This window comes from Gastrolobium bilobum, unplaced genomic scaffold (genome assembly GCF_033153095.1).
Source record: "Gastrolobium bilobum isolate Gb01-03AN ecotype WA unplaced genomic scaffold, APGP_CSIRO_Gbil_v1 utg1487, whole genome shotgun sequence".
In the NCBI taxonomy this organism is placed as follows: Eukaryota; Viridiplantae; Streptophyta; class Magnoliopsida; order Fabales; family Fabaceae; genus Gastrolobium; species Gastrolobium bilobum.
The window spans coordinates 227,074-239,784 of NW_026899081.1; the positions used below are offsets into that span (position 1 = coordinate 227,074).

Genomic DNA, 12,711 nt, shown 5'->3' on the forward strand with positions numbered 1-12,711 from the left:
ATTTTTTATTTTTTTATAAATCTGATTGTAGTAAATGAAAATTCATCTCTGAGATAAAATAGAAAAACCTAGACACAACTATAAAAATCTTTTTTTGTGGATAACTATAAAAACCTTTTACATGCTGATAGTTAGAGGTGGAAAACTGGACTCGGCTCGGAGGGCCGACCCACAAACACATTTTTATAATTAAATTAATATTGCATTCTTCTTCTTTTATAATTAAATTCCTAAATCTGATTTTTATTTTTGTAAATACAAATTTGTAAAATTTCAAATACTAACGACACAAATCCTTGCAAATAATAATTAATTATTATTATTTTTAAATGTGATTGCAATAAATGAAAGTCTATATCAAAGATTAGTGTAATTGCTTTTATTTTGTTCATATGCATTTGTTGCAATGTAAGCAAAAAATATGACTTATATATGTTTATTTGATTAAGTTGCATTCAAATCCCGTTCAGACAACATTTTTTTGGTCCTTAAAAAAATTTAATCCAATCTTTTTTTTTTTTTTTGCTGATACTATGACTTTTGAGTGTTAACATATTAATGTTACTTATTTAATGAGTTTTTATCTTCTGTATCGTAGGCATAAGGAACGAAAATCACACAAGAAATGACATATTTAGTAAATGTGGAACTCATCCCTCCAATGATTGCTAAGAAATGACACTGAATGAATAGCGTTTTCATATTATAGGTAAAAGCTGATATTTTAAATCCATATTTGCTAGGTGTTATTGTTACATTGATTTTGTTGATGAATGTTATAGTTAGCAATAATTTGTACGCATTTTTTTTATATCCCTTTCTCATGTTAACATGGTGTATTATAACGTATTATGGTGTATTATGATGTAGTTGTATGCAAAATTAATTATCCCTCTGAATAACAGATTTTTGTTTGTGGTTGATATTTGCAAAACTCTGTGTCAATGCGATAATTTTTTTCACCTGAAATATAGAACAAAATAACAACATAGTTTTTTGTAAATATAAGATTTGCAGTGCAATTAACCAACCACGACGGACGACAAAATTTTTGATCTTTTTTTTCTGTGCATCGCACGGGTAATATACTAGTTTAGTTAGATTTGAAGCTTACACTGTTCACTCAACCTCTCCGATAACTGCTTGATATTTCCTTATGTTACGAAAAATATTTTAATAAGCATTGCCAATTTACCATGATACTTCATTCAACGTTAAAAAATTTTAGTGATGCATTTCTTTTTTTAATTTTGGACCTACATGACTAAAAATTTCTCCATCACAATCAAGCAAGAGCATTTTCCAACCATTCGCAACTGTCGGTTGTTTATCAGCATTTACTGTAGATGACCAAAAATTATTAAAATTCAGATGGCCTTATGAGATATAAAGAACTTTTACATATAAGATTTTAATGTTGATAAAATATCTATATTCGTTCCTAAAATATTTTTTTTGTTGAAAAATTATAAAATTATAATAAAAAAGATAATTATAACTCTGAAATAAATTATAATTATAAAAATACCTTAATTTTCACCTCAAAATAATATTGTTTTGGGCTTAATATAAATAAATTATCTATCATTGATTGTAGAAAAAGAAAAAACGAACCCTACATATAATATGTTAAAAGGTGTTGGCTATATATGTTGATACGCGTTTAACTTCAATATTAGTTTTAATTTTTAAGTTTATGTCTAATAAAAAAAATTAAGAGTGTTTTTGCTTTTTGTTACTCTCTCACAAAAAATTAATATTTTATATAAAGGTTAAAAGTTTTTAAAATTATTTAAATAACTTTATTTAATATTCATCAAAATATATAAAAGTTTATGGGGTCTTTGTTTTTTTTCTCTCCCTTATCTTTACATAGATCTAATATATTTTTTTGTATGTATTTTTATGAACATTAGATAAATTTATTTAAAGTAATTTTAGAAACTTTAAATTCTTTATACAATCACAAAAATACTATCAGAAAAAGAAATCTTGGGATCCTGCTAATGAAAAGAAGAGGCTCAGAGCCAGTCTTAGATGAGAAAAAGTTTGCAAATCGAGAGAACTAAAAGGAAACACATATAATTAGTAAAGAAATGCTGAAAACAAAAGGGGATATTTTCCAAATAGTTGATTAACGAAAGCGTCTACATTTTTTGATAAAAGAAGGACTAATTGAAGGACTAGGAACTGAGTGGGAAGTGTAGCCATTATTATATCTCCAATTCGAGTATCCTTCGGCAGCTTTGGCTTTTGGCACTTCCTTAACTCCAACAAAAGAATCATTCTGGGTAAGATTCGAAGTGTTAAGTTGTGATTGTGGTACCCACGCTTGCATTGGAAACGAACACATGCTAACTTGAAAATCTTGGTCTTGAAACGCTGATTGGTAATCATAATCCTGAAACAACAACAACAAACCAACCAATTCAATTTTGTTACATATCAGATGAAAAATAAGACTTTCTCTGTCTCCCAACTTAGTATGTTCTACCAACAAGTCTAGGTTCAAGTTGTAAGGAGCATGTTTATCTCAATTAAATATTTCGAGTTCGAGTAACAAAAAAAAAAAGGAAAAATGTTTCTGCAGGCAGATAAGTTATCTGTATTTATTCCCAAAACGACGTCGTTTTGATATTGAAATCTTAAAAAATTATAAATATAAAGACTATTATAATCTAAAATAAATTAAAATTATAAAAATACCACAATTTCCGTCCCAAAACGACGTATTAGGCGACTTACTGCCGATAACTTATCTGAACTGCACAAAAAGTGAACTCAAAAGAATGGTCTTAGTAGAATATCCGTACGACAATACTCAAATCGAACTAATAGAGTAAATAATAAAAAAAAGAAAGAAAAGAAAAGTAAGGAGTGCTATGGCCAACCTTGTAGAAACCATTAAGTGCAAATGAAGCATCAAGAAGGTCTTCCATGCAGTAACCGGGAATTGTGTCAATCAAGTATTCAGAAATGCTGTTTGTTGAAACTGAATTACCCGAGTCGCAACCCATGTTGACTTCAACCATGCGAGAAGAACTAATATTTTCATTTGAAAATGAACTTGGTCTGTTTTCTTTTGAACGAGAAGTTGTTACTTCAGAGCCAGTGAATGATAATGATTTTGTGTCTGAAAGCTTTACGGCAGTGAGAAAAAACCTATTGTGCTTCTGGGTATGTTCATTGGCTCCATGGATACGAATGTCACATTCTCTACAAAGTATTGTTCTGTCTTCTTGGCAAAATAGATATGCATGCCTCTCCTGCAACAAAATTACTATTAGTTTTTGTCTCGAGTTCGGACAGTGTTAAAATTTGATAGTTAGTGCTCGAATCAAATCAGACTAATAGAGTAATTGATGAATTAGTGAATAATATAAAAAAAAATACTACTAGTTTTTTTAGTCAATCAATTTAAACTAACAAATGAAAGACCACATTTTTGAATCGTATATATGGTTTGGGAATAGGTAAGGAAAAGAGGAGGAGTGAGTGAGTACATGGCAGATATCACAAAGAGGGGTGTCTTTGGATGTGGGGGGGTGCAGAGAGAAACGTTTGTGTTTGCCTGCGAGCTTGTTGGCATGGTGGATAGTGTGATCACAACCATGGCAGAGAGCTGCTTCATCTGAAGGACAGAACACAGAGGCTTCCTCTTTGTGACACACATCACACTGTATCTTCATCTCTTGCTTTTGCTTTGTTTGTGTCTTGGTAGTTGAATTTGGTTCATGAATGTTGGAGAAGTTGGTTTTGAAGGCAAGGGGAAGAGGACAAAAGAATTATGGGCGTATAAGCATCATGGTCCAGGGAAAACAGCTAAGGTCAGGGGTATTAAAGTGTATTTTATGGATGAATATTGCCATAGCTATCTCTTTTCTCTCTCCACATGTATTTTCTTATTTTATTTTTTTTAAATATTCCGATCGGTTCATTGCTTCGCAACTAATTCGATTTGGGACGGGTCCAGGATTAAGACTTTAAATCTCTCCCAAAGATAATATTAGAGAGATTCAAACACATACTCTCACCCCACCTGCTTAGTTCCCATGCTCCAACTGAGCTACTACCATTTGGTGTATTTTCTTACTTTGAGTGAAGAGGGAGTGAGCAAGTTGGCTTTTTTATTTTTTTGGCTATTATTCTATTTGGATGCGGCATGGCTTGCATTGATCTTCCTCCTTTATTGATTCAAACGCTACAGTTTTTTTTATCTTGGGCTTGAACATTAATAATCACTATAGAGAGAGGGAAGGGAGGGGGAAGAAATGCAATAATTTTTTGAGACCCAAGCTTCCTTCTCATAGCCTCTATACTTATGTCAACAATAACTTCAATGCCTAATTTTCAAAAACTTTTAATGCAAATATCTGTAAGTTCTTTTGAGATTTAGGTATATTTTTATTTTATTTTATTTTAATTATTTTCTCCTTGATCAATTTGTTATCAGTTATAATTATTTTAATTTTTTCTTATTTTTAAAATTTTAAATTAATCTATAAAAAATGTTTAAAATTCATATTGCAAGAGTTAAATAATTATTTTTTTACAATTATAATTGAGAAATTGAATTTCTTCTGCTTAGGTCACTTATATTCTTATAAATATATATACATGAACATGGAAAGAATGAAGTTTTCGAAGATATATTTATATATATATATATGGGTTTCTCGAATGTCCTGTTGCATGACATTTTGTAAAAAAAATTACTATGTATTATGAATAATACATAGTTATAATATTAAAAAAAAATTATACCTTTTATAACTATGTACTACCTATAATACATTAATTATTTTTTTGTTTCAGGAATTCATGCAACATGATTCTTATATATATATATATATATATATATATATGGATTTAATGTTTCTACAGCGAATATAGATAAGTTATTTACATTCGCTCTCAAAACGACGTTATTTTGGTTTATAAAATTAAAAAATTATAATAAAAAAGATTATTATAATCTTAAAATAAATTATAATTACAAAAATACTTTGATTTTCGCCTCAAAACGACGTCGTTTTGGGCTCAATGTAGATAATTAATGTAAATAAGTTATCTACATTGATTCTAGAAAAACTAAACCATATATATATAGGGTTTTATAAGAGTTATGTCGTAGGAAAAATGATTATGTAATGTTATAGAGATTCGTTTTACGTGCCGTAATTTCTTTTTTTTTCTTCAAAAAGTGTGAGCCCCACAAAATGTTGTGTGTGTAGGAAAGTTTGTTGTGTCATGTTAAATAATAAATGTAAACCCCGTATATATATATATATATATATATATATATATATATATATATATATATATATATATAGAGGTAGGATCTTTTGACACCGGTGTCAAATTTTAATTTTGACACCTCATCTCAGAGCTGTTAGATCAAAAAAGATCAATGGTATCACATGTTTGCAAATCAGAGTCATTGATTTTGTTTGATCTAACAGTTCTGAGATGAGGTGTCAAAATTGAAATTTGACACCGGTGTCAAAAGATCTTACCTCATATATATATATATATATATATATATATATATATATATATATATATATATATATATATATAACGGAAACTTTATTTCTTTCTTTTCATGTTCATGCATATTTTTGGAAGAGGGACAAACTGAAGAAACATAAGCCGTCAACCGATTGACCTTAAATTTTATAAAAGAGGAAAATGATGTTTCACATGATTTTTAAGAATAGTTAGTTAAATAGGTATTTTTATTTTTAAAAAAAAATTAAAATTCAAAATACAAAATAAAAATAACTCAGATATATTCTATAAATTTGATTTTAAAAATAAAAAAGTAGTTATAATTTTTTTTTCACGAAACAGATCTTATTAAGCATTTTTTTATTTATATTTTTTTTCTGAAGATAAAAAAAAAAAACCCTTTTTCGCGACAGATTTCAAATAGGACATAATGTCTGAAAGGTGTATTGAAAATGTTCTAACGTAAAGCTCACGTTTTTCTTAATCATATTGTAACATTCTAAACCAGCAATTATGGTTAGGGGTGTTAACGGACCGAGCCGAACTGGATTTTGGTTTTAAAAAGCTAAGTTTATATTTAAATGTGTCAGTCTGACCAAACCATTTATCTGTTATGAATATAATTATCGGCATGTGGTTTGATTTATTTATAAAAAATAAAAGTCTTATTTAGCCTGTTAAAAAAAAATAAGATAACAAATTTTTTTCCAGCACTAGTAATTCCATAAATATTCTTATATTCAATGTATATCCAATCATCATAATATAAAACAAAATTATTCGAAAAGTCTATTTAACCAATAAAATAAGGTGAAATGGATTGAGGAGAAAGTAAAGGTTATTACAAGTAGTATAAAAAATATAAAATAAAAATAAATATACTAGGCTAGCCTTAGAGGCTCTGAGGTCGAACTTTTAAATTGGAGTATGAACCTTTTTATTAAACGAGTTTTTATACAAGTCCAAGCCTAATTTCAATAACCAATTTTAGTCATATAAACTCATGCTTTCACGAATCAAGCCAAAGACCCCTGATTTGTTTAACACCCCTAATTATGGTGATGCACCTTACCTAGGGCTGGCAATATGGGCCAGCCCGCCCCGGCCCGCCCCGGCCCGCCGCTAGCCCGCCCAAAATGGGCTGGCCCGTCCCGGCCCGTTTTGAAAAAATGGGTTGAATTGAGTAACCCGGCCCGTTTTATGAGTGGGCTGGCGGGCTACGGGCCAGCCCGCCTAAAATAAAAAAATAAAAAAATAAAATACAAAAAATTAAATTCTGCATAAAATCACATAAAAAAATCTGCATAAAAGCATAAAAATCTGTATAAAATCCTAATGTGCTTATGAAACCAAGAAGATCAGTGTTTAATAATCTGCATATAAATATGCATCTTTCAATCCAAAAATAATAATAAAAAAATAAAATCATATCAGGATAAAATAGAATAACAAAACAAGTAACAAAGTGTTGTATGAGCAGTCCACAACAATTCAAAAAAGCCACTTGCAAGCAGAGAAATCTAAGATACGGAGCTACATAACAATTGGGTAACCTAAAAAAAAAAAAAATGACTTGGCGGGCTGACCCATATGGGCTGGCGGGTTTGGCGGGGCGGGTTTGGCGGGCTGGTGGGTTGAAAGACTCAACCCAGCCCGCCCCATTTGGCAGGCGGGGCGGGCCAGCCCGGCGGGCTCAGCCCATTTTGCCGGCCTAACCTTACCTCAAAAAGGACCTTTATCAATGTAAAGAAAGCTGCTTTTGTCAAAATATCAGCCCCCACTCTCAAACTCTTCTCATATTTTTCCTTCATAAAATATGTAAAAGCATCAGTCAATTTCCACGAAGTTATATTTGTAACGGTCAAACTCTTTCATTATATAGTTAGTAGTTGTCATGAGTCTAGACTAATTCACTACTGTTATATATGCGGGTAGTGTTTATGAAGCTTCCTTGTTACATTTCTGAGGGAAGACATAAAAGTGAACAATATGATGATGATGCTTGTCCTGAGCAGTGATCATCGACCTTACTTTCTGTTTTAATTTCAACTTTTTCGTCGTGGATTTCATTCTTTATTAAAAACAAATTTCTAAACGTGGTTGGTGCAGACTTTGCTCTTCGCTTTGATCATATAATAATTGACCAAATGAGAACGCACTCAATCAAAATTGGAAAGTGCAAGAACCAAAATGGGAACTGATTAGTCGGCCAAACTAGACGACAAAAAACACTTTTTTCATACTGCATACACGTGATCTAGCTAGTTTGAGAATCTTTCAAACACGATATTGTAAAAGATAAATAGGTTACCAAATTATAATAGTTTAGTTGACATACGAGAGTTAGGGAGATAGAAGTGATAGTATGTATTTAATCTTCTTCAGTATTATCTTTGAAGAGTTTAAAGTCTTAATCATACATCCATCCCGAATTCCGAATTAGTTCATAAAAAACATATGAGATTATAAGAGGTTAAAAAAAAATTATGCAAATTAAGGTAATAGAAGATAATAAAACATTGTACTTTTAATCATGACGAATTTTAGTGAACTTCCTCACATGGATGAGGTTTTGATACAAGTAGTATTTATGGAGTGTGATCGCACTAATAATTTTACAAGCATATAATTAGATCCTGCATTTACTAATTATCGTTAAGCTAAAAATTATAGTTATTAATAGGGCACAACTTTATCTTTTCAGTGTAGCAGAATTCTTAAGCACCAATAACGAAAGCATTGTGTTCATAAGGGTGATAAACGTATGGAAAGAGTCCAAGTAAGCATTTTCTATGTTCAAATAGGAGCAGAACATTTAGTTAGTTTCCAACTGGATGTGAGATGGAAAAGAGAACGGGAGTCAGCACTAAAAAAAAATGAAAATGTTAAATATTTACTTAATATGTAGAACTATATATATCATTAATGACTCGTTTTTTCTACGATTAATGTAGATAATTTATTTATATTGAATCCAAAACGACATCATTTTGAGGCGAAAATTAAGTTATTTTTGTAATTCTAATTTATTTCAGGGTTATAATAATCTTTCTTATTATAATTTTTTAAACTAAAACGACGTCATTTTGCGAGTGAAAATAGATAACTTATTTACATTCATTATAAAATATTAAAGTCGTCATTAATTATATTTTAAGTTGTTTTCAGAAGTAGCTTTACTAAGTGATCTTAGATAAATTAAGTTATTCGGATGAATGAATTTTGGAATTTGTAATGTAAATTTTACAATTCTTATTTCTAATTTTATGGTGGGGCCCAAAATAGAAAAAAGAAAAGTTAAAAAGTCATTATTCTTTAACTCAAAAGTCATTACTTTTTAAGAAAGGGCACATAATAAACTCAAACGTATTACTCAAGAATTTATGAGTTCCTCCATCAGATTCTCTATTGATTCGGCCACGTTTTCACTCTATTCATTCTATTTATAATTTAGAGTAAATATCTTTTGGTTCCTAACAAAAAATATGGTCCTATTTTAATCCCTTACAAAAAATAATTAATCTCGAGGTCCCTAAGAAATTCAAAATGAATCCATTTAGTTGAAATTGTGATCCCTCACAAATTCAAAAAAGACCCACATTATACTCTCAAGAGGATTAAGATGAGTCCACTTTAAATTTCATAGGGACCAGATAACTATTTTTTTTTTGTAAGAAAATAAAGTGGGGATTGTAATTTTTGTTAGGGATCTAAAAGAATATTTACTCTATAATTTAATTCCAAAATTTTGATGTCTTCCTTGAATTTCTAACACAAAAAAGTTTTATACTACTTTTCTCGAATTAGTTTTTGTTAATCTCATTAACCCAATCTATTTGTCCAACGTTTAATATAACATCTCGAATGACGACGAAATTCAACCGGTGGCGTTAAGTCTGGGCCGGAGTTTAAGCTTCGTAAGGATATGAGAGGCAAGATATAGTGACATTAAAAATCACGCACGAATTGCTGCAAATAAGTTAGTTGACTTTAGCAGATTTGAATAATTTAGAGTCAGATTAACTTACAGTTATTGTAGTAGTGGATAATGTAAAAAAAAAAAAAAAGTTGTAGTTCTTTTATAAATATCTTAGGTTTGCAAGATAAAAGATATGGTCAACTCCAATATTAATATATATAGATGGAATAGAATCAGTTTACAATAATGTAAGATATATTTTCAATTTTTGTCCATTGATATCATTCATATGTAAGGATTTCAATTTATTAATGGTGTGAGTCATTGAATATGTGGATAAATAACTAAAAATTAATGTAAAACTTTGTATTTTACATGGATATAATAAGTTGATCTTATAGCTAGACACAAATGTTCCAACCATTACGCAGGAGAGGAGGCCATAGGGACTCAAGAATCATGTGTAGAATGTACATATATAGATGTGAGTTAAGTCTGCAAATTATAAAAGTTGAATAGGTTTTCATAGTCAGAAGCTTTGCTCCGCGAGTTGCATATTTCATGGGTACATGAGATGAGAGTATATGGAATATTTAGGGCTAGTTTGATGGACAAAATAGGATAAGAGTAGGATATGATATGGGGCTGATTAGGGTAGGAGATGATATGAGGCTGATAAGCCTATATCATGTCATGTACTTGATGAGCACCTGATTAGCAATCTTATAAGATTATGTAGAAGGAGAAAAGTGAAAGAAATTAAAAAACAAAATATAATGCAATAAATACAAATACATTGGGTAGCGTGTGGATATATTGGGTAGCGTGAGGATATATTGAGTATCCAATATTGATATCCTATTCTGTTGAATTCTAACCCAGCTCCCCCCATAGGATAAGAAATCATGTATTGAATATGATAAAATGAGATAATAAGATAAGCTAATCATATCCTATTGACCTACCAAACAAGAGATAAGAGTAGAATATGATAAATTATCATATCCTATCTTCTTTATCAGGTGCTCCAAACAGGACGAAGACATGATGGCTCGGCCTCGTAAATGTCATGACCCCACCGCCATCAATGTTTTCTTGTAGCTTCTTTTCGCCAGCCAAGCTACTGAATGTGCTCGATCAACTTGCCTTTTGTCTTTCTATATGTAGAATATTTATGTTTGGAAGAAGAAGAAAAAAAATGCGAAGGTAATTATTATTATTGTCTTAATTTAGGATGCATTTTACATTTCCAACTAGGCATGATATCGATTACTAGTGTTGGCTACAAATGTGAAAGTGAAGGCCACGCAGTGTTAATTATCGCTTTGGGCCTACGTCTAACCAGTTATGTCTGTCGGTTGTAGAAATAATTAGATAGCACAATTAAAAAGTCGAAACTTGTAAAGATATTGAAGAAGCTTACTCACATAAAAAATATAACTAAAGTTGGTGTAAAAAAGAAAATAATGAGCTTATTAATGTTGTTACTGTCTATGTAGGACCTATGGGTGTTCGCGGTATGGATTGGATCGGTTTTAAAAGGAAAAATTATCTGATCCAATCCTTCGGTTTGATCATATAATCATCCATTTGGTTTGGAATTTTTTTCAAATCCGATCCAATCCAATTTTTTTCGGTTTGGATTGGATCGGTTTTCGATTTTTTGGAAATCCTAAAATTTATTTCATGATTATTATACAAATAACATATTTTGTATATATTGGCTTTGTAATTTTTTTTTTGAAATACAAAAGCATTAGTAAACTATAAGATAGTTTATTTTTGGGGGGCAATGAAATACGAAGCTCTACAAAGATAAAATTTTGTTAATAAGATGTGACTAGATTTTTTCTTGGGCTTAGTTGATGGCTTAATAGGTTTTGGGTTTAGAAATTTTTGGCTATGATTGGGGAAAGACCCAAGTAGGTAGAGGGGAATTAATATATTGGATCAATTTGGATTGGAACGGTTTTCATCAACCCATCCAAAAACCGATCCAATCCAATTAAAATTTGCGATTTTTTTTCGGTTTTTAATTTTTCGATTTTCGGTTTATTCGGTTATCGGTTTTTTGGTTCGGTCACCGCGGTTTGGATCGGTTGATGAACACCCCTAGTAGCACTGATATCGACACGAGACACGATACAATACGACACTCTGACATGTTAATTCTAAAAAATGTTAGATTTCGACACGTTTTGATATTAAATAATATTTTTAATTTATGTAGTGAATATTATATTTAATATTCAATAATTTAACAAAAAAATAAATTTAATCTTATAATATTCATAAATTTTGCAAAAACACACAAGATATCCCAAATATTTATATTAAATTCAATACAATGGTAATCGGAATACAACGAATCTAATAGTTGAAACTAAAAACTCAACTTTTGAACTTTTTTTTGAATTTCTATAACATATGTTGGAGTGTCGATCCGAGAGTGTCGAAAAGTGTCAGACAAGACACGTCAGAATTTTTGAAGTGTCAGTACTTCGTAGGTTACTGTTATTAATATTGTTGCGTTGGGTTCCTAATTTTCCTTTCTTGGGCCTAGGCCCAAACATCTATTGCTATCAAAGCTGCTGCTTTTTGGGCCCTCAACTTATTTCTGTACGGTCAATAAAATATCTGTTCTAATATAATAAATTTTAGTTTTTATTTTAAAAATAAAATGATGTTCGCACATATTTTTTTTTTTCAGTAGTTACTTTTCTTTTTAATTTTAACAAATATTTTAAAAGTTGCTAATTTTTATTTTTAATTATTTTATTAAAAAATGTATTTATTTATTTAATTTTTTTTATCAATACTCTAATTTCTTCCATCAATATTATTTATGGTATTTTAAATCCACCCATTAACATAATATTTTAATAATTAAATCAAATTTTTAATATTTTTTCAAACCTGTATCAGTAGGGGTGAAATTGGGCCGGGCCGGCCTACAGGGACCTACGGCTCGGCCTACGCCATGCCAGACTTGACCTAGTATATTTCGTAAAATAGGTCAAGCTTGAGCCTTGAGAAAACTTGTTTAATAAAAACAAGGTCTGGCCTATAAGCCCACAGGCCGGCCTATATTGTACTATTTATTTTAAATAAAACAAAATAGAATAAGTATGCCTTGAAGAAAAAATAAAAGATATAAATTTAATCAATTGCAATTATTTATAACTTAATTATATTCGATTATATTTTAATAAAAATATGACTTTATTTCTTATGTAAGAGGAACCAAGATCTCAACATGTTAGATTGTGTATATGAATATA

At 30.1% G+C, this 12,711-nt stretch overlaps 1 protein-coding gene across 1 annotated transcript; it reads right to left on the reverse strand.

The window, feature by feature from the left end:
- Positions 1–2,134: 2,134 nt before the first annotated feature.
- LOC133287033 (B-box zinc finger protein 20-like) lies at positions 2,135–3,689 on the reverse strand. The gene is made up of 3 exons (XM_061484583.1): positions 3,504–3,689; positions 2,892–3,266; positions 2,135–2,401 (listed from the first exon to the last, which is right to left on the reverse strand). Exons 1-3 carry the CDS (start codon positions 3,687–3,689, stop codon positions 2,135–2,137), a joined length of 828 nt encoding a protein of 275 aa, XP_061340567.1.
- Positions 3,690–12,711: the final 9,022 nt, after the last annotated feature.